General features: G+C 41.8%; 1 protein-coding gene across 1 annotated transcript in view; it reads left to right on the top strand.

Moving 5' to 3' along the window:
• The first annotated feature begins 111 nt into the window (after nt 1–111).
• The window catches only part of col22a1 (collagen, type XXII, alpha 1), a 48,766-nt gene continuing 26,036 nt past the window's right edge, over nt 112–22,841 (top strand). Inside the window, exons 1-22 of the mRNA XM_041955162.1 lie at nt 112–202; nt 299–865; nt 4,324–4,404; nt 9,910–10,021; nt 11,309–11,432; nt 11,796–12,071; nt 12,227–12,307; nt 13,131–13,247; nt 13,360–13,404; nt 13,517–13,579; nt 13,829–13,867; nt 15,526–15,579; nt 15,677–15,730; nt 15,809–15,862; nt 18,104–18,157; nt 18,254–18,298; nt 19,997–20,050; nt 20,169–20,222; nt 20,757–20,792; nt 21,573–21,602; nt 21,865–21,918; nt 22,064–22,117. Of these exons, the coding sequence (XP_041811096.1) occupies nt 112–202; nt 299–865; nt 4,324–4,404; nt 9,910–10,021; nt 11,309–11,432; nt 11,796–12,071; nt 12,227–12,307; nt 13,131–13,247; nt 13,360–13,404; nt 13,517–13,579; nt 13,829–13,867; nt 15,526–15,579; nt 15,677–15,730; nt 15,809–15,862; nt 18,104–18,157; nt 18,254–18,298; nt 19,997–20,050; nt 20,169–20,222; nt 20,757–20,792; nt 21,573–21,602; nt 21,865–21,918; nt 22,064–22,117 (2,139 nt within the window). The remainder of the gene's footprint in view (nt 203–298; nt 866–4,323; nt 4,405–9,909; nt 10,022–11,308; nt 11,433–11,795; nt 12,072–12,226; nt 12,308–13,130; nt 13,248–13,359; nt 13,405–13,516; nt 13,580–13,828; nt 13,868–15,525; nt 15,580–15,676; nt 15,731–15,808; nt 15,863–18,103; nt 18,158–18,253; nt 18,299–19,996; nt 20,051–20,168; nt 20,223–20,756; nt 20,793–21,572; nt 21,603–21,864; nt 21,919–22,063; nt 22,118–22,841) is intronic.

Genomic DNA, 22,841 nt, shown 5'->3' with positions numbered 1-22,841 from the left:
GCTAGAGAACATGCAAGAGTGAACTGTTAATGTTTCCACTGAACTCTCTACAGACTGGCCAGCTTGATGGTGGTGATTAGCTAAACGAAACAGACCCAAACCAAGGCCGAGATGGAATTACGACTGGGATTTAGGATCAGCCTGGTCTTGGTCATCCTGGCCTTGACTCTTTTGGGCGAGAAGGTGGAAGCACAGAGGGCAGGTGAGAGCGTTAAGATTAAATATTCTGATATAACTCCAGTGAAGGAGCTTATATTGACTGTATGTGACTGAATTCTCTTGTATTTGCCTATGACAGGATGCAAAAATGTCCACTATGACTTGGCGTTTATCCTGGATACCTCATCCAGTGTTGGAAAAGAGAACTTTGAGAAGATCCGGCAATGGGTGGCCAACCTTGTAGAGTCTTTTGATGTGGCACCCGAAAAGACAAGAGTCGCCGTGGTTCGCTACAGTGACAGACCCACCATCGAGTTCAACCTGGGCAGACACAGGACCCTGGAGGACGTGAAGCGAGCTGCCCGTAACATACGCTACCTGGGGGGGAATACAATGACCGGGGATGCTATCAGCTACACCACCGCCAACATCTTCACGGAGAGGAATGGAGCGAGGCCCATAGCCAGAGGCATTCAGCGGGTGGCCATCCTTCTCACAGATGGTCGAAGTCAGGATTATGTTCTGGAGCCGTCTAAGGCAGCCGCCAAAGCTGGCATCAGGATGTTTGCCGTGGGCATCGGGGAGGCATTGAAGGTGGAGCTGGAGGAGATCGCCGCCGAGCCGAAGAACGCCCACGTCTTTCATGTGACGGACTTTAACGCCATTGACAAGATCAGGGGCAGGCTGAGGAGGAGGCTGTGCGAGAGTAAGTCAGCCATCAGGCACTCACACTGCATGCCTCATGGCCTCTGTCTGAAGCCTCACTTTGAAGCGGCTGCCTCACCCTGAACGTGCACTTAATCAAATTAGACGCTTATTTTAACCTTTAAGCACTATACGGAGGAAGGACCCCGACCACAAAACCCCACCCCAACCACAAATAGCTGCTGCACATGCATACGGAGAGCAATCGAGGCTTCTTTTTGACTCAGTATGAAATGTGTGAGGGGGCAGTTGCAAAAACTGGCTTGTAAATGACAGTTCACTAACCAAGACATTTCTGTGGCGTAGCTGCCTTTTCGACTGCTGCTATGATGCAGAGGTGTTTAGCACTGGAAAGCCTGTCTCGAGCTAACCTCAATGGTTTTTCCACTAGTGTGCTGAGAAAATCTTTCACAGGCTTAGGAAGTAGCTTACACACAGTCAAATAAATAGGCTGAAACAGGTTAAGAAAGTCTGTTGTCCGTTGGCTGTGTGGAGAAGTGTCTGCGTGTGAGTGTTTTCACAGAGAAGATAGATGCTTTGCACTCCAGCGCTTGAAATTCCTGCCTAAAATTAGCCAGACAGGAAAGAAAAGGATGCCATAAGTCTTAGCCACAAACAGTAAATACAAAAACGGAAATGACATGATTGCATGGTTTAGCGCACGGATGAGCAATGATGAACTCTCAACTCTCACTTTAATCTGGCTCTGAATTGTCAAGTTTGATGAAGCAAAGGTCTGCAGAAAGTGTTCATTCAGACTCTGCTACGCCTTTATTCTTTTTTAAGGGCGTATCATCTTGCAGAGGAATACTAGTGCAAGGGCAACATGGAGGGTCGTTTTAAAGCCACTGACCTTTGACCTTGCTCCTTGACTCCATAAATTTTCAATCTGTCGACCAATAATGCAGTTCATATAGTGTAAAATATGCCGTACATGCAAGTTTAGAGCACAATGCTCCGTAGAACTGAGCAAAGGCTAAATTTACACAAAAAAATACAGTTGCAGTGTTTTCTTTCTGTAATCTCTAAAATCACCACGAGTGAGTCTCTAAGTATATCAGTGGTCAGCACAACTGGCTCCCTGAGCGATGGAAGTTATTTTCACCCAGAAAATTATAGCTGTAATGTTTCAAGTGGGTCCACTGCAGCCTCTCCAGTGTCCATGTTTAATGTTTTCACCTTTTAATCTATAGGTTCAAAAACGGACACTACTTATTATGTGCTGCGCTGATTCAATAGATCATGTGTGGCCTCACTTAAGAACACCAATCCATAAGATTACACATTTTGCCTTACATGACCCCAGTGACAGAGAACTCTGTTATAAAAGATCTTCTACAGCGTGTTTAAAAAATTCAGCAGCCAAAATGATGACTGGTAACAGGGGTAATAGCATGAATTAAAAATGTATCAGTCTGGAAAAAAAAAATGGTGGTTAGGTGTGTTATGCTCAAGCTTCTGTTGGTACTATGAACCTGTCTCAGACATTTATTTCCACAGTCAGGTTTTACATCGCTTCCATTTTAACTCACAGCCAGATCCCTAAATTATAGCTTTAGGGCCACAAGTGCAGGGAGTAGCTCAGCTATCTAGCATGCTAAGTCTCAGGGCTGTGCACATACACCGTCTTTAAAAAACAGTGACGCACTTCCATTCGCTCACAGAACGGTAATTTTTGGTAGACTCTCTGGCTTTATAAACAATATAAAGCAAGTATCTCTGCAGACATCTTCAATTATCACTTTAAAAAGACTTTAAGAATGAAGAAAAAGACTCCTTTAATTTCACAAACTGATGATAGACACAAACAAGGACAGACTATACAGCTGAGTTTAGAAGGAAACCATGTGAAATGGGTATAACGTAGCAAAAGCTTGCCAATGCTGACAGTTAAATTAGCTGTTTGGATTTTCCTATTAGGCATGCTCCTGACTTCGCGTGGAGCAGAATAACAAGCCATGTCAACAGAGCCGTCCTCATAATGAACAGCGCAAAGGTTAAAAGGAACTCTGACATGATGATTTTTATGGCTGTGATTTAAGAAAATTGCAGGGCTTGATATTAGATGTTTGGCAGATACTTGATCTATTGGGGAAGCTTGAGTGTCTCACTGTGACATTTTCGGGCACAGATAATATTTAGGGCCGACAGCGAGGACGCAGAGAAGCAGTTGGGCTAATGATAGGTTTAATGAGAAGTTCCTCTGAACAGATTGATTGCAAGCTGATGAAAAGGCCCCTGCGTGTGCTGTCTCACCTAATCAACAACATGGACATGCCTCTCGCCATGTTGCATGGGTGAGAGGGTTTTATTCATGTTCCACTTGTAAAATGAATGCAGGGGAACAGATCGTAGACCATCATCTTCACACACTGATGAGTTCAGATTTATCTTGACAGTACTAAGATTTCATTTGTGTGAAGACACCAGTCTGCAGCATTAACAAGAGGGATGGGACTTTCTTCTCTGTTGCAGCCCCTCTTTAATTTAGATTGATGGATCGAATGTCTTACCTAAAAGCTCTGCCTAATGCAGCTGTAGTGGGCTGCATCACCCGAATGACAAAAAACATGAGTTCTCATGTGCTTCTTATTGCATCAACACGCAGATAGTTTGGTTTTATTTGCCCAAGTTTTGTGATATCAGGTTCTGTTCCTATTACAAAGGGGGCAATAGGAATTTTGTTTATTGTTCTCACAACATTAAAAAACTGTAGCTGAGAGTCCATAGCCATGCTAGCAGCTCTGGAAGTCACAGCAACACATTTCCGTCACTAACTGGTGATGCAGAAAGCAGCCCCAATAAAAACTATTGATGACAAGATCTGTGAAATTGTCTCTAGAAAGTCAAGAAGAATGCTTTGAGAACCACAGAGTTCACAACCTCCAAGTCACAAAATGTGTTTGTTGTTTTTGTTATTTAGGTGATCAGACCCTTTAAAACTGTCAATCTCACCTGTCAGCCAGTGTTTACATCTATGAAACTAAACAGGATCCAGGTCTGCGTTCTTTAGCGATGAAGCTGCCGTGTTGACGCGAATAGAAAATATTCCTCCTGCCAATAAAAACTTAACCTGACAGTGTTGCCTCTTTCACTGTCATCACCATCGCTGAAATATGTGTGTGTTGAAATATAAAACTGTTACGATGTGGATGTGCCTCCTGCGCTCGTCGTGCCACCCTGCCCACACTCCCCTCATCAGACGGGGGAGCAGTCAGAGACGGCGCTCTGCAGATCACATGTCAGTCCACAATCCAGCACTTCGCACCTTTTTTCCTCTGACCCCTCATAAAGTTTCAGAGTGCTTTTTGTAAGATAATGATTAGATTTCCATCAGTGAGATAGAAAGTTACCAGTAAAAGTGTTTGAGCAGCTCTCCCTGCCCACCCCATGTTCCCAAAAGAGCTTCACACCCTGATTTACAGCGTGTCTCACTGAGCTATTGTCCTTTCTCCTCAGATGTCCTGTGTCCAAACATGAAGGTTCAACCTGATCGGTTTAAGCACAACAGCACCAGTTATGGTCTTGAAGAAGTTCCAGGTATGTGCAAAGTGCTGCTTTTCTAACAGCAGCACGCAGCGCTGGCAATACTTGTCAACCGCAAAGTCAGCTCTTTATTTTTGAAAGCATTTCCTACACTCCTACATTCCGCTTTTTTTCATCAAGAGAAACAAAGAGATATTTTTTTATATGCAAAGGTTCAGCCAGTTTTCACTCACAGTTTCTCTATTTCAATCTATCTATATATTGGAAACTGAATTGGTTTTATGCATGACTTGGAAAGTGCTACTTTTCTGGCACATTCATATTCGGTCTTTTTTATGCTGCCATTATAAAAACTCACTCGAATTTCCCGACATTTTCCTGCTTCACAGCTAACAATGCTGGGAACCAAGAAACGTATTTTATCCAGGCAGCTACTGGCTTCCATCCATTTCTATAAAACATTTTTATCAAAGTTGTAGCAACATGCATTTAAAGATAGTTAGCAAAATATAAAGTATACAGGTTTTATTTTAGTTTTGGGAAAAGTACAGGATTTTCGGAAATAGACTTTTTCACTGAGAATAGCTCTTTAGCATTTAAATATCATGTTTATTTAACCCAAACACGATCAAAGTATAAAGACAGCAGATTGCAATTTTACTTTCTTTTTTCACCATGCAAAGCTAGCTTCTTTCTGCTCGCTAACAGGCTGTTGATCATAGCTTCATTGTTGCTATACAGACATAATCTTTTCGTCTAACTCTGAGCAAGAAAACGATTAAGCGAATTTCTCGACTGTTCCATTGAGGGAAAACTTGCAAACACACTATATTCCTTCAGGTGCAGCTGTGATCTTCAAGTTCATCTTATCTACCTAGTGAGGTTTTATCCCTCCATTGTTTGATGTTTTAATTCCCATATTCCAAGCAGCTGTGAAGGTTTCTCAGAACTCTAGAATAGCGTTTATCCAGAAACGTCGGATGTTGTTACAAGAGTGTCTTTTGGGGGATCTGAGTTCCTGTCTGCGTCTCCCACCCACATCCATCACACTAAGAGAAAAAACAGATGCCCAGACGTGACCGTTTGGACTCTTGCTATGTTGAACTTCATGGAAAGAGCGATGTAAGAGCGGTGTAAGTCATGTTTGAAAAAGTTTGACTCTCAACACATTTGGCTGGCACAGTGACACCAGCATGTGTTAAAACAAAGGGCGACTGACATGGTAACTGACGGACTCTTTTGTGCCAGTATCCATCTTTGTCTTTCCCCAAATCAGAGTAGTTTGTGCTTCTTGAGAAGTGAGTTCTTGTCAGGTTATGAAAGTCTCTATAACTCATCATTTCACAATCATAGCTCAGTAAAGCTCACTGTAACCCGACTGAAACTCTTCAGGCATCATTATTTCATGATGGATGTGAGCATTCCAACGAGCAATTTGTTTCAAATATAATCAGGAACCAACATTCAACCACAAATCACATGATCCATTTTGTTTACCCACTAATCATTTTCAGGGCTGGATCCTGCCCCAGCATGCACTGGGTGAGGGGCAGGGCCCACCCTGGACGGTTCGATCGTAGGGGCGAAAACTAAAGCAAGTGCATTCACTCCTGCGGCCAATTTGGTGCTTCCAGTTCATCTGACCAGCGTGTTCTCAGGCTAAGGGAGGAAACCAGAGAACCTGGAGGAGATCCAGGCACATGTAATATGCAAGCTCCGCACAGAAAAGCCCCAAACAGACAGTCTGTCTGTGAAGAAGCTTTTGCTATGAGGATGCTGTGCTAACTACTGAGCCCAAAAATAGTCAGAGTAAATAAAGTAAGAAATAAAGTTAAATCTCAGAAGAGAAAGAGAAGTCTTTGCAAGATCAAAGCCAGCAGAGATGGATGACAATGACAGGCTGATATTTGATGTCTAACACATTCTTGGCCCTTATTTCAAATCCAGTAATGATGCTTCATTTCCTAATAACACTTTCATTAGGGAACTATTAACTGCCGTAGTCATACTTTTGCTTAAAACCAAGCAATGATGGAAGAAGCATTAAGATCTTTTACTTAAGTAAAAGTAACTACTAAAAATACTCAGCCCTTCCCTAACAGAAAAATTGAATTAAAGATTATAAGTAAAAGTACTCATCATGCAGAATGGTTCTCTCACAGTTTGGAGTAAAAGGTACAACATCTCATCTCTAAGAATGCAGAATAATGGAAATACTTAAGCTAGTATTTCCTCCTCTGTTACAAGCTTTAAGTTCGATATGACAAACTGATTCACCCAAAAGCTGAAGTGACTTGGCCAAAGTTGAAGAGCAGCCAATCAAGGGTGACTTGGCAGTACAGAGTCGAGCAGCGTGCGCTTCTGATCATAGCTGACAGCATCACTTCCCACTGCCGAGACATATTATCAGATCCTCTCCATCGGGCAAGTGCTGATTATGTGGTTATGCTTTTCCTCTAAACCGCAGAGGAATTAGAGCAAACTTAAGATAAATCACTGAAACCGCTGATGTTTTCTTAAGCAGATGTACCACTTTGTCAGATGTGCTGTAAGCACTCTAATTGGAATAAATCCTGTGTTTGTCTTTTTCTGTCGTTTCTAAAGTCTTCCAAAACTCCCAAAAGCTAAAAAAAGTCTTGCTCCACTGGAAAATTATATGAGAAAATCTTTTCTCGTAACCAAAAGCGAGGTTATTGTCGAACACGCGCTAAATATACCATAAACTAAACTGATTTATATTTCTTTTACATTCAGCTACCAGCACCACAAATGAAACGATGCCCCCTGAGAGCTAGACACTGTTATCATTTTAAATCCTTCGCTACTGTCATGGTGTAAGATTCCTAATTTAGAAATGGATTTTAATGCTGTGACCGTTCCCACAGTATGGCCCAAGGACCACCAGTACATAAAGAGGCCACAGCAGGTCCCAGAAAAATGCAGTACACACAGTGAGAGAAACAATAAGGACGATTGCTGGTTTTCTCTACCTACAGTACTGCACAGACAGTTGTGTCATAAGATCTAAAAGCCCAAACCTGCTTTTGACCCCATCTGGGGTAAAATGTTATCAGACAGCGGTCTGAGGTCTGAAGCTCGCTGACATGACAAAGATGTCTGGGGTTTTCCACAGTGCAGTAAGTCTCTAACTGCGGCCAAGCTTTAAGACATACATTGTCAAACTTACTTAAGCAAAGTATATTTTTTCAGACTGTGGCTGAGAACATAGAGATTTTCTCTACGTACAGAGAAGTTCTACACGAACAGCCTTCATCGTCACTGCACCAGCAGCTCCTGTACGCTCCCACTTATAATTACAGAACAAATGCTCCCGACGCTGGTGCACAGAGTGTAATTCTCCGTGAGAAATGTCAAGACTATTTGCCCCTGATTATGATTTGACAGCCAAGAGTCGTGCGGTTTGAGTCAGACTTGTATTTATCGTGGGCTGTCTAGTCTGACCCCTCGGGGTGCTGAGCGCTCTCAGGAGGCTGCGGAGTGCCTTTGCGGCTCTGCGCTCACTATCTGCTGCACAAATGTTGCCATCTGCTCTGATCAAAAGAATGCTCTGTGCATGCGTTTGCTTTTCCCAGTCGGTGAACTCATCTGGCTTTTCCCGCAGATCACCCCATCGGTCGTTTTTGGCCGTCCAAAATAACTTTTCGGGTTGATTATACGCTATCCGCTGCCAGTCCAAATTACAGCTCTGTGCTGCAAAGGCCCGCAAACAGCCAAAGAAACGGCGCGGTGAGCGAATGTGCACGATGCGAGCGTGGTGACAAAGGGGATCGAGGCCAGAGAAAGTCACAGCTGCACGGCTTCCTCGAGCAACCCTTCAACGAGACTGATAAGCGGCAAAACATCCCGTTTGTATGGCACCACCGATGCTCAAGAGATAGAGCATGAGAAAACATTAGTGGCTTTTTATTCGCTAAAATACAAGGCTTCCGCTCTGATTCAAAAGTAAGCCAAGCCCTTTTACATCAGACTTCTATCAGCACATTTCAATAGCGTTTTTCAGTTGGCTGCATGTATTCTGCTTGAGACGCTTTACAGCCTCAGTTTGTCCTTTGGTTTTAAACATGGGGAAACTATATTAGAGAACACAGCTACAATGATGTGTCTGACTGTTCCGATTGAGAATATAATCTCTATGGTTTAGTCTGATGTCTTGCCACAGAGTAAACTTGTGGTAATGCTACAATAGCTATGCTCCTGACAACAGTTCAGGGAACATGAAACAAAACAAAAGTGACTGCACTTTTCTTTAAATGGCGGACAATGTTCAACATTAATCTTTAATCTTGATCCTACTCAGACCAACAAAATGAGTTTAGTCCAAATTTTACGCTTGACAGCTCGAGTGTGACGCTGACTAGAGCTTAAAGTATCGAGCTCGAGCACACAATCTGCCTTATAAAGCCTCACTTATTTTACCACATTGATACGAAATTGATGACAAAAGCATACCAGCAACAGACAATGAGAAACCCAAGGCACCGTCCACTGACCAGTAGCAGAAAATGAATGGAAGTGAAATGGAAATATCCCTCTCAAAAACAGTACAAACAGCACAGAGGAACTCGCCGCTCTGCTCTGTGGTGAGCGTAAAGAGTAATCTGAGTGCATCGTGATCCGTCATCACTAATAGTGCATCCGAGGCACTTGGTAGACTTTATTGATGGACAAAGTAGTTGTGTTGGAAGGCTGATCCCCTCAGTTATCCAGTCTATTATGAGGGCTCTTGTTTTAACTGTTATTTTATACTCTGTTGCTAATGGCACAGGGGCAGCCTGTGTGTCCACCTGTTTCCAGGCTATTTTGAATACCATCCACTAAGCTTTTGCCAGACTCTCACATTACCACCTTAATGTTCCAGCTTCCTCTCTGGAAGATTAGTGTTAATATTCCCACTGGAAACCTTACATCTCATAGATTGCGCTGCATTACGAAGGCCATGCAGGAAGGAGGAGGCTGTCCTCCTCCTGGTGACTCACTAATGGCACAGTCTGCCTTCAGAAGAGCTCAATCCACACAACATGACCGCAAGCTTTCGGTGAGATCTGCTGGACAAACTGGCAGCGTTAGTGCTGTTCAAGCTCTCATCCTGCTGGCATTGCCATAGCGACAGCACTTGTTTGTTGTACAAGGGAGTGTCCATTCTCAACCACCTAAATATGGTCTGCGGTTACACCACTTCAAGTCACACACTGCAGGGCAACGTACACACACGTGCACACACTCTGAGACACACACAAGGACCTCACCAGCGATGGCAACTAGTTTTTTCCTCTGGCAGCAAATCTAACAAATATTGAATGGCCAACAAAAAACTCTTTTTTAGTTGTTCAGTATACTGGGATTTTAATCTCCCTCCAAGAAGCCACAAACACAGTGGCTGCAGGGTGTGGTGGGACTGACCCAATTAAACCCTGGTATACCCAGAGAAATCTGATAAAGCCGTAACTCAGCCTCCCAACTCAAGAGCCCTGTGTGCTGATTTATGTGTGTGAGAGCCTGTCTTGAGTGCAACTAGGATATTTTACTATGTTTCTGTAGGGTTCGACCTGATGGAGTACTTCAATGTGAGAGATATTCTGGGAACCAGAGAGGACGATGGCCAAAGTTCTTATGTTCGCCTTGGCACCATGCCCATTGTACAGCAAACAGAGTAAGTATCTGTCCTGTTACACCACAAACAATACACTACGCATTTTCTATGAATATTTGCAGAGATATGACTTAAAGTCATGGCCACGGGAATTCAAGCGCTAAAATTTGTTGCTGGGCCCGGACTGGCCCCCACACCCTCAATGGTTTGTGTATGTATCCTGTTTGATAATATTAGCTGAGCCAATATTGTCAGTTAATTTGCCAAAATATGACACAAAATAACTTTATTCAGTAACTTGTAGCAAGGAAGCACATCAATGGCTAAAATTCTAATGGAGATAAAACTCGATTTTGACACAGGGCCCCATAAAGACAGCATTACAGGTCAATAATGCAGCAGCCACTTCAACTGATTTTATCTTCAGTGGTGCAAATTCCCTATCAAATTTGCAGTCATCAAATTACCTAAAATCAATGGACATGTAATGAAGTTTGGGTTTTTGTGGGGGTCTGGGGGCTTGTGAATAGACAGAATATTTATACCACTCCCATGTCTACAACAAGGACTGAAAACAAGGGGCAACAGCTTGCTTGGCTCTGTCCAAAGATCCAGATCCAGTGATCAACATCTGGAAAGCTCACTAATTAACATCTCATACCTTTGTTTAATTAATCTGCACAAAAACTCCTATAGAGCTGGTGTATCTTTATCTCCAGGCTGCTAGGCAGATGTTGTTACCTGTGTGCACTTCGCAAAATCAGGCTAGCTGTTTTTCCTTGTTTCTAGTCTTTATGCTAAGCTAGGCTAACTGGCTGTTGGCTGTTGCTTCATAGTTGTATTCACAGTACAGACATGCGAGTGGTCACAAAGAAAAATACTGTATGTATATGTGGATGACATACAATTTGAATTTCATTTGGGCAGTAGAGGTAGTTGGCTGTTAAATGTGTTAATAAAAGGTCATTTTAACATAATTTGATCTGATTATTGTATATGTAAAAACACAGCTGAGCATATATGCTGGAGAAAATATGCAGGCTGTATACAAAAACAATATTTTCATGCATTTTTTATTAAATGTTTTATCAACATAAGAAGAATTTACCACAGAACTCATGAATCAAAAATGATTTACCAGCACTTCTTACTGTGAATGTTAAAATATAACTGTATGCAAATGTTTTGTGTGCCTAACAGTAACAGTGTGGTTACTAGGTGAACCATAGACACTGTGTTTGATTTGGGTTTTGTACATTAATGGGGTCACAGCAGCTGTGTGTTTATACGTAGAGTAAAAAAAAGCAGAGTTTATGTTAACGATAACAATGTGCTTTTATTCTGCAGGGACGTGTTTCCTCAAGGCTTGCCCGATGAATATGCCTTTGTGACGACATTCAAGTTCAGAAAAACCTCACGACGTGAAGATTGGTACCTGTGGCAGGTTTTTGACAAATATGGGATCCCACAGGTGGGTCAGCCAAATGTAAATAGTACTAAATGTGACTTTTATGTGTCTGGATTTATCCAATTCCAACATCAACATCAGAGAAGACTCACTGGTTATTCAGATCCTTTTCAAATTATTGGGAGTGAATCATTCCTGATCCTAATTTTCTAATTATAATACTGGATGTTAAAGCAGGTTGAACTTTTTTCTCTTTTGAGACTACACTTGGAAACTTTGTGCCTTAAATTGGCTTGATGATTTACTTTCATAATCGGCCTCCACAGAAAACAGGGTTGTCTGTATTTCTCTACATCTTCACTTGAACCTGACTGCCTGTATTTTCCAGCACCTATTGTTCACATTATCCTTCCTCTGACTTGTCAGGTGTCCATCCGCCTGGACGGCGAGAACAAGGCGGTGGAGTACAACGCTGTCGGCCTAACAAAGGATGCTGTCAGAGCTGTGTTCAAGAACCCTGAAGTTGACAACCTGTTTGACCGCAGCTGGCACAAGATCGCCCTCAGCGTGGAGGCCAAGTCTGTGTCTCTGTACCTGGACTGCAAACACATCCAGACTCTGCCCATTGAAGACAGGGAGGACATTGACATCCAGGGGAAGACAGTGATTGGGAAGAGGCTGTATGACAGTGTGCCAATTGACGTGAGTCTTTGCCCATATAATAGATTAATATACACACGTAGTGAAATAATGAGAGCAGCTATTGGTACATTTTCAACTTCCCTGCATCCAGTCTGGCCATATTGTAGTGTGTGTATTGTCTCGAGGCTGATCTGTTGTTGTCTGTGTCCATGCAGTTTGACCTCCAGAGGATGACAATTTACTGTGATTCTAAGCACGCCGAGCTGGAAACCTGCTGCGATCTACCCAATGGACCTGTGAGTGTCAGAAATCATTCATATTAATAAAAAAATGGATTTATGTGTCTACAAATATGCTGTATTCACTATTATGCTATGCATGAAAAATCAGTTCCAAATAAAACGTACAGCCAGATTAGTAGATTTGTTCATAATTACAGGGTACTCTAATACAGTATGCTGTCTTGTTTTTATCCCAAGCTCCTCTCTAATTTAAAACACTAATTTTTAGCATGAAAACACACAGCTGTGTTAACATGGACATTCAGTTTTGGGCTTTGTTACCCGCTGCAGCTAGCGTGCCACCAGGCTAATTTTGTAAAGCCACTGGACACTATTACAGGCCTCTACTAGCTAAGGGCTAATCCCATGTGCTCACAACAAGGCGGGGATTGTTAGCTGCTAGCTAAGCAGCTAGACTCAAAAACAAAACAAATAAACTGTACAGGTGACAAACCTATGGGTTCAAAATCACATATAAATCAAACACTTGTATTTGGTGAAGCCAGCCCTTCTTACACGTGAAGGTATAGCTTAACATTTTGGGAATTAGTGGCGTCTCTGCTTGTTGCTAGCAACCGTGTGGCGAAAAAAAGAATCCATGAAGTCACTGCGCCCATCATTGTTAGCTGAAATATAGTTACAGCATGATATTTCCTGTAGACACTTTGTCTTTTCTATGGATTAAAAGTATAAGACACATAACTTTAAATTGTAGCCAGGCTAGCTGTTTCCCCCCCTATTTTACAGTGTTCATGCTCTTCAGATCACCTCATTCACACCATCATGCTTTCATTTTTTGTTCTGATGATGACTGTTGGCTTAAATGTTCTCATTTTAGTGCCCTAAGAAAGTTGTTACAGAGGCCCCCCCTGTGCAAATCCCCACTCCAACGCCCACGGTTGTGGAGCAACAGAGAGGTCCTGAAGTGAACTGCTCCTGCCCTGCTGGAGAGAAGGTAAAGCCACCTGACCTCACCAGACTTTATCCCTGTCTAGTTTTTCCACGGATGAGCGGGATTGCTTTCTTTAGTGGCTTTCCAAAGATGTCTGTATTTTCATTTCTCACAGGGAGAGCTCGGCGCACCTGGTGTCGCAGGTCCTAAGGGTGAAAAGGTCATCTACCGTTGCCTTTAAGTACTAATTTGGGTGTGACAGCACACTGCAGTTTCATTATGCTCCAGAGTTGTTTGTTCAACTTTTTCATTGTGTGAACATGCGTTTTCAGGGTGACACTGGCTCTAAGGGTGCCGTCGGACTGGCTGGAATCAAAGGAGAAAAAGGAGAAACTGTATGAAAACTTAAAGTGTGCATATTTACAATCGTTGTGTCTCTTTTAACGGAGAGATGATGGCTAATTGACTGTCTTCAGCACATCGTGTTTTGTGCTGTTATGACAGTTTCAAAGCTTTTTGGTACTGTAGACACACTCTCAGACACATTTCACTTATTTCAGATTGCATGCCTTCCAGCTATAATCTCATCTGCTTTTCCTTGCTGCCTCGATAATAATTGATCCTTATCGATTAATTATTTGCAGGGCAAAGTAATCTCTGTCAAAGGTGACAGGGGGGAGAAGGTAAGTAAACCTGCTCTTACTGATGCTGCATGAGCATCATGTTAACCCCAAATACATGTTCGTGCATATTCTATATGCATGTAAATCTAAGACACTATTTTCTCATTTCTGTCTTAAAAATATATATATATTACATCTTTCTCTTGCCCTATCTTTTGTTTTCATGTTTCTTTTCTGACCTCCTTTGTGCCAGGGAGTGGCTAGGAAAATGCTCATAGCTGTTATTGTCAGAATTACAGGACAGGTTACCACAGAGGATGTGTAGCCTATGCAGGAGCCCACCCAGTTCAAATCACAGCCTCTGTGCTGCCTGGCAGTGCCAGCTGGGAGTCTCTGAGTATAATTTATTCCTTGAGACAAAGTTCTCAGCATGCATCATTCAAGCTGCCCAGAGAGGGACACTTAAAATTGCAAAAGAGGTGTGGAAGATGAGGCGTGGTCTTCTTACCTTCTTAACTGCTTTGGTTATGATAGTTTTGAGAATGCAGTTCTTTTGGATAATAGTGCACCTGCAGTTAAATACTCTGTTCTCTATATTTAAAAAAAAAAACACAGGAGGGAACTTTCTCATTTAAACATCAGTAATGCAGCCAGACAGACAGCAGAACTCATTTCATGGTAAATTTATTTTCATTTTGTAGTTCTTGCTGCCGGAAACCTCGCTGGCTTGATAAAACTGCATTGAATCAAACATTAATGCGGAGCATCCCTGCTGCTTTTCTATTTCTTACTGTCTGCATGAGCATCTGTCTTCACTTTCTCCGAGAGAAGGCAGCGATTTGTTGTTGTTCACTCTTCTGAAGCTGATGCAAAAAACATGACGTAAGCCAACTTCAAGCCGTGGTTAAAAATGGCTCGGTCATCGAGTGGCATGGGGCGAAAGCGGTTTCATCCGCCACGGATTGCTTCTAATTGCATCTTTATCCGACAAGAACAGGCAATTCCCCATGTAGCAGCGTTGCTGTAGATAATGTCTTTTTCGTTATAGGGCGCAGGGGCCCCTTCTCCTCATCTCTGTGATGAAAGAAATGACGTGCGTTAAAATGATATAAGCTCCTAAAATAATTAAAGGGCAATTTTCTGTGACTTGTAAAGTGGTTTATGAAGCAGTGGGAAGTCTTGCGGTGGACAAGACCTCGTGGTACTGTGTAATTTAACAGCCGTTACTTTTCACTCAGTCCAGCTTTTTGACTTCCATGGGATTCCTTGGCATTGCACATGACATCAGTGTACAAACCAACAGTGCAACGCTCTGAAGACACTACAAAGCCATTGTTCCTTGAGTGTATGGTTGGATGTGCGACCAGACCATAGTGGGTCTTGGTGAAGCTGTTGACAGCTGTTAGCATATTCTGGCTCCCAAACATTTACTCAAAAGTTCGTGTGTGCTTTGTGTATCCTCACCTGTGTAACTCTGTTTGCAACGTTCACCGTGAAAATGTCTGTTTTACTGTACGTTCCACTGTTTGATTAATCAAGTCTGTCCACCTCTAACATTCGCTCCGTGTTCTACATTAATCCTCCAGCCACCGTGTACTAAACCGCGTTCTGTGATGCTACCAGGTTGACAGCACGCCACCGCCGCCTGTGTCACCGGCCATCCTGCATGCTTAAGTGTTGCAGACCAGTCAAAGTAACTACTTGCCTTCTGTTTGCAGGGCGATACAGGCAGCTTAGGGTTGACAGGTGCTCCTGGACAAAAGGGAGAGAAGGTGTGGCACTTGGACCTGGACGCGTGGATTCTTTAAGATGCTGAATCTTAAAGGTCCAGATACTGGTATTAATCATGTGTTTCCAATCATCTCACAGGGAGTTGGTGGTGTGCCAGGTATTGATGGCTTATCTGGAGACAAAGGAGATAAAGTAAGAAACACATTTTTTGATATTTCAGGCAGGGTTTGCGAAACTTTTGCAAATGTGTTTGTTTTTTTCTGTGAACAGGGTGAAACAGGAGTGGCTGGTCATCCAGGCCTGCCAGGCCCAGCTGGACTAAAGGTGCGTGAACGTGGTCTTCGTATTTTTAATCCAGTGCACACGCATTTGGCTCATTGTTGGAAGGATTGCAAAAATAGCTTTGATGCGGGTAAAAAAAAAAGGATATCTTTAGTCATTCTGGTTTTGGCAGTGATCTCAGAGACGCACTTGTTCTGTTAAGTGGGCGTACATATGTTTTTCTGGACAATTACCTCTCAGCCTGTTATCGATTTCCTGTGAAAAAGCGGGGCAGTTTGGTTGACGTTCCCTTTGTATCAAGCAGCAGCTGGTGAAAGAGCCAGGAGGGGGAGGCGGGAAGGTTGCTGGCTCAGGTTTGGCCAATAGACTGTGACAGGCTGTTTGACCCAAGACCACAGGGAATGATCGCCCCCTTTTGATACGACACAGGGAATATATAAATCGTTGCTGAACGCTACGGGTCTGAATGGGACTGTAAATGCATGTGAAAGACTATGATATCAGAAAATAGAGATCCCATTCAAAGCCCAGCTTTGACCTGGTGTATAGTGGTCCACATAGAGTTCATCTTATTTTACATGAATTTTCTGTCTCTGTTTTTATGTTCATTCTGTTTTATGTGACGCATGTGATTTCCTTTCTGCTATGTGGCTCTTGTATGAAGGGTGCCATACAAATAAAGTTTAATATTATTATTATTATTATAGGATTACCATTAAAATGTGTTGTGACATTGCCATAATACATAATAAACACAGTAATTGTGTAAGGAGTTGAACACTCATATGGAAGCTTATTACCTCATTTAGACAACTGCTTAGTCTTTGTTGGCTAACTTTGCAAATACATAATATCTAAAATACACATTTTTTTACAATGATTTCTGCGGGGTGTGGTTTTACTGGGCTCCATTTCTCTAATGAGCCCTCAATGCTAACTGCCTGGCATAACAGACACCGGCTAGTTAACACAAACATCTAGATAGCAGCTAGAGAGACAGTTACATTTCTCTAGACTTGAAAGAGACCAAACTGGAACAAAAAGGAGAGTTAATATTGGACTTATATTCATCAGGGGGCCAGAATTCATGCTGATGTTCCTCAATGTATGCTAGACTGCCTGTAATTTGACTTTGAATGTAACTGCTCTTGTATACTTTCAATTTTATTCTATTCGTGTTTTTATTCTATACACTTAGTAATTTTTTAATTCTATAAGTTAATCTATTTATTTCTGCTTATTTCTAGCTTTGTGCTTCTTTCACACCCAAATTTCCCTCTGAGAGATCAATAAACACTTACTTATCTAATACTCTAATACTCACTCAATAATACTTAATATTATTAATAATGGAGCTTTTAAGTTAAGCAGTCGTGACAAAAACATTTTTGCAGCAGGCTGTTAGCCTGAACCTGGAAGACAGCTGATTTACTTCACATTACAGTAAACAGTAATAGAACCATTTCCCAGTAAATGTGCAGGTGCCATCAAGCACATTAACAATGACAGTGTGACAGTGAGCCAAATGGAAATCAACTATCATTGGTTTTATTATTTATACTGATGGCTTTCATCTGTGACATGTCAAAATGTCTTTCTTGATAAAAGCCTATTGAATGAATCATTCTATGCTGCATACATATGAAGTGCTATTTTACTCTAAAGAACTGTAAAGAGACCAAATTAGACAGCAAAAGCATCATTTCTTCCCAGAAGTCACGGAACAAAGCTTTTAAAAATCAGCCGCCAATACTGATTAAAGCATCGTTTCCCTATGTGTGTTAATCACGAGATACCTGATTAAGAGCTAAAAGGCAACAACAGTCTTTGGTTACACTCTCTGTAAACATTTTAAAGTTATGGCTTCAAATATCAGTCTGGTCAACAGCGAACAAAGCACGCTGAGGCGTGTCATTTAGATGGGAACACTTTCTGGAAAAATGCCAAAAATAAAGTAGGATATGATAAAAAGATATGTTCCAAATGAGTGTAAGAAGACGTATTTCTTTCATTCTTTGCAAGAGAAAAGAAAGAAAGTGAGGTCAGAGGTCAAAGGGCAAAGTTCTCCCATGGGGGGTCTTGTCAATGACAACTGCTGTTTCTTTTTTGGGGGTATCAGGTTTCTTAGGTGGTCACTTAAATTTCTTACATTGATTCAGCTCCGAGTCAGCAGTTCCCCAGCTGACCTGCTGTATATTGCTGAGAAGGTGTCGGTGACACTTTTGGAGAGTCCCAAGTCAATAACATCCGCTAATATAATGTTGTTCAATTGGTATCATATAGGGAATTCAGGGGGATGCAGGAATTCCTGGGTTGCCCGGACCAAAAGGTGTCACTGTGAGTATGATCTGAATGCACTTCACCAGATGATTGGTTAAGATCTGAAATGGTAAATAATAATTTAATTGTCTGGATTATGATTTTTTGCTATAGGGTGAATCAGGTGTAAGAGGTGAAAATGGAATTCCAGGAGCCAGGGTAAGTAATACTGCCTGCTACCACTGTTAGTTTAGGCCACATAAATCTACTGCAGCACATGAGAGTTCAGCAGCTTGCTCGAGAGCACTTCCGCAAAATGGCAGTTGCTGCGGGACAAGAGAGAGTTACTCATTTACTTTCCATGTTTTCCCAGCATGTCTTGGATGTTAGGCGGCACCTGCACAGTTCATAGTGCAAATCCTGACGACAGGGTTAACTTCTGAGAGAGGCCATTCTTCTCAGAGGAACTGAGAACCGAGGGGCGTAATTGTGCAAACAGATGTGGCTTCCTTGATTCACTCTCCACACTTCCTGTCTGGGGTTCTGTGGGGGCGTTTGGCCAGAATGCAGCTCATTCAGGCCTGCTAAAGCTTTGTTGTCTGTCTGAAGTTCCCTCTGAGCTGCAAACACCTTCCTCCTTTTTCCGTTACGATGAAGTTAGAATGGAAGTCAGACTGCTAATAAATCAGCGAAACGTTATCTCTCAGCATCACGATGGGTTTTCGAGTAAAGTCAAGCTATCAGGATGTTTTTTGTGATTTCAGTGATACTACATGTGATAGATTGAGTAACTCCAACGAGACGATATAAGAAACAGTTGCAGCAATTACTTTTGTTTCATGTCAACTCGCATTTGAAGTTTAAAACACTTACACAAGGGATCTGTATAAGGCAGTAAACACAGAATCACCCTGATTACTTTCCCACATGGCATGAGGATGTGTAGCAGGTTCTAGGTATACTGAAGCTCCATTCAAACATACTGATGCCAGGTTTAGAGCTGTCTGTCAGCCAGTCAGTAAGCAATTTCCTGTAGGTGAAAGCTGGAAAAGTACTTGCCTCAGTAAAGTGATAAAGGGAATAGGTGGTATGGACGAGGCTCCTGGGGTTGGAGTCAGGGATGTGTTTTGGGTTACACAGCACTGTCCACTGCTTAAAAATCTGCTCTCATGGTAGCAGCGTGGCTCGAGGGGTGGTAACGCTGACAGAAGTGCATCCTTCCCTGGATGGATTGATAGATATAAATGGTGCCGGGGCGATGAATCCTAATGACTTTGGTGATCTGCTGACGGTAAAATCTAGCACCGTAGGAATCTAGTTTTCACATATCCGTTGGAACAACTTGAACTCGATGGACTGGCAAACAATTCAGTGCAAGCATTCATGCTTCCCACATAATGTGTCACAGTAACTTGGTGATCTCCTGATTTTGTTAAACACGTATTTGCTATTAACATGTTAACATTTTCATTGCGACCACGTTAGCATGCAGAGTTAGCATTTTTCCCAAAGTACCGTTGTCATGGAGGTATTGAGATCACTGTGCCTCAGTACAGCCTCACAGAGCGACTGGCTTTGCTGTTGACCCAAGTCATGTTTCATGTTATTATTGTGTTATTATGTTTTATTTGATCACTGCTGAGAGGTCATTTTCTGTGGATTTTCTGTTGAAGACATTCAGTTTTCTTGCCTTTATCTGTGAAGCCATGGTTGCGATCGCTGCACATAAATGTAGTGTAACATGTGAGCTGTGAGCAGAAAACAACAACAACAACAAAAACCCAGACACTGGGTGGTCACTATGAATATTTCTTTAAATTATATGGACAGAAGTAACATTTAAGACAATATAAGGCTTAGCAACGTACAGCAGCAATTTACTTTAAACATACTTTCTTGCACCCATTTCTGTTTTAGGGCGAGGCAGGTTTGGATGGATTACCTGGCAAACCTGGTGTTCCGGGGAAAGATGTAAGTCACGATCCTCTGTTAAAGATCCTGCGGTTACGAACAGAGCGCAGATATTCATCTGTGACAGATTTGGTGAGTCATCTTTGGACTAATGAAGCTGTTGTTTGAAATTGATTAGGGATTGAGAGGACTGGTCGGTGCACCTGGGGCCAGCGGAATTAAAGGCGACAAGGTATGACCCCTCACTCCTGCGCTGTATGCAAAACACTCACTTGATTAGAAGCGATTCAAAGAGGATATTGCTGTAAGCATAATGTTACGGAGCTGCGCTGATATAAATCATTTCAAAGAGGTATCATCAGTTTCCCAAGCTACTGTCTGCACTCTCCAGACATTCCTCAGTCTCCTCTGTGCACCATCAAAGTCAGCCCACTCATTTGTCTGAGAAAATAAAACGCAGAGTTCATTTGTCTGACTGTAATTACTGACTTTGATGATTCTTCCAGTGGTGCACACTTGCTTATACCACACCCATGTGCATGCACAAGGACACACGCATACACACATAGGGACAAAGAATTTCCACGGTACTTTACACACAAGATTCACTTTTCCTTTAGGCCTACAATAAGTGCGCTCTTTAACACACATCATCTCATAAATTATAGTCGTCGCCGTATCATTACCATAATGCCCGAGGTGCTTTACCCTGAAAGTCTCTTGATTCTAATGATGGGGTTTTCATGCTTGTGTGCTAACATCACAGGGGGAGAGAGGACTTCCCGGATTACCTGGGGATGTGGTAAGTACCAAAAGTAGACCAAAAGGACAGAAGAAGAATTATATTCTTACGGATTACAGGCTCAGTGATGAAGAACACAGTGGAGTGATGGGGTTAGAAAGATGAACAGCATTGTTTTTAAAAACCAACAAAACAATAGCAAACCTATAATTAAAGATTATTTGTATTTTTTTTTTTAATTGATGACCAGTTACGCATTTTTATGATCATCAAGCCTGGTAGCCTAATCATGAACGAGACTGACCCACTGACCTTGTTCTTTAACTGAAAGCACATACCTGGACACAGGAAGCTAAACAATTAGTCGATTAACTGATTAATCAGAAATAAATTGGCCACCAACAATCAACTAATCCTTTCAGTCATTTTCTAGCAAAGATTACAAAAATGTGCTGGTCCAGGCTTCAAAAACATGTGGACGTTTTCTTTGTCATATGTGATGGTAAACAGAGCGTCGTTGGGTTTGGACTCAGATAAAACAAACAATTTGAGCTACTTCTCATTGTGCTGTAGGAAATATAATGAGGCTTTTCACTATTTTCAAACAGGTTACAAATAAAATGATTCATCAAAAAATAATGAGCACATTCCTTGATAATGAGAGTTCATTGTAGCCTTACACTATATTTATTTTCCTCAGTAACAAAAAAAAGGGAAAAGATTTGACAGGAAAAGCAACATTATCTTTTCCACATGGAGCCATAGAGGGCTTTTTGATAGCAAATGTGCTTTGAAACACTCACAAACAGACACACTAAGCTATTTGTCTTTGTATTTCAGTTTCAACAAGAAGGCTTAAGGGGTGAAAAGGTGAGTAACTGTTCAATAATGAAGACTATCTCAGTGAATAAACATGTAAAGACTCCCTCACAGTACTAATTATAAGAGTATAGTATAGTACAGTATAGTGTAGTATAGTATAATTACCTACTGTATGTTTAGAAAAGAATTGGGTTTCAGATTATTAAATAAAATAAGCCTATATGTGTACAAACTGTATGATTTAACAGATTTATTCTTTGTTATATTTGTTATATATACGTAGCTCACTCGTGTGTTTGACCTGTTTCAGGGAGATGCTGGACCTCCTGGGCCTCCAGGGGCTGATGGCCCCCCAGGGCCTGCTGTAAGGATCACGATTTACTACTTCCTTCTTATGTTTTCTCTTGCCTGCTGTTTACCTTTTGATGTTGTGTTGTCATGGAAAAAAAAGCACCTGTTCAGATGTAACGCTGAGCAATTCATGAAAAGATGAACATTTTATTCCTCAGGGTCCTCAGGGGCATCAGGGTCTACCTGGGGAACCTGGAGAGTTCGGCCAGAGGGTAAGACTCTCATTTTGGTTGTCTATGGCTTGAGAGTGCTGTATTCATAGGTATACTTGAGTTTACAGCAGGCATTGATAGGGCACACTGGAGTCTTATTGTTAACATTTCTCAGGAACAAAACTGTTCTGGAGGTAGAATGAATCTTAATGGTGGAGTTAAAGGAAGGAAGTTTGCTAATTGGCTACTTGATTGGCGAAGAAAATCTTAAGAGGCAATCCATCATTCTTTGTTGTTATTTATAATTGTGGCATTCATGATTTAGGGTAATACAGCAAACTGAACTTTGACAGAACCATTAATTTATAATTTTATATGGAAAATTGCATCAGGGGCTTGTTACTTCAGTCTCTGAGGCAACACTTCTCAACTGGCATACAAATCAAACCATAGTGTACGGCAGACTTTCACGCCAACTATGCCCTATGCCATACATTTCTCCTCCGACAACCTAGACTTAAACATACCATAACCTAGGCCATGCATTGAGCCATGTTACGGTTAGGGTTGGGATGTGGTTGCTGTGGAGTTTAGTGATTTGTCTATCCTAGTTTATGCAGCCTGCCCTCATAGAAATTACATTTATATACTTCCAAACCGCAAGAGAATATATGTTTTGAGGAAAAGGTAATGATTCTGGATTATGTTTTTTGCCAACATAATAAGTAAACATTATTAATGGATGTCTAGAAGTTCATTAATATTAGGTGAGAGATAAAAATAA

This window comes from Chelmon rostratus, chromosome 16, assembly GCF_017976325.1.
Source record: "Chelmon rostratus isolate fCheRos1 chromosome 16, fCheRos1.pri, whole genome shotgun sequence".
Classification (NCBI taxonomy): Eukaryota; Metazoa; Chordata; class Actinopteri; order Chaetodontiformes; family Chaetodontidae; genus Chelmon; species Chelmon rostratus.
The sequence above is the reverse complement of the archived record's forward strand: the minus strand, read 5'-3'. Positions and strand labels throughout refer to the sequence as shown.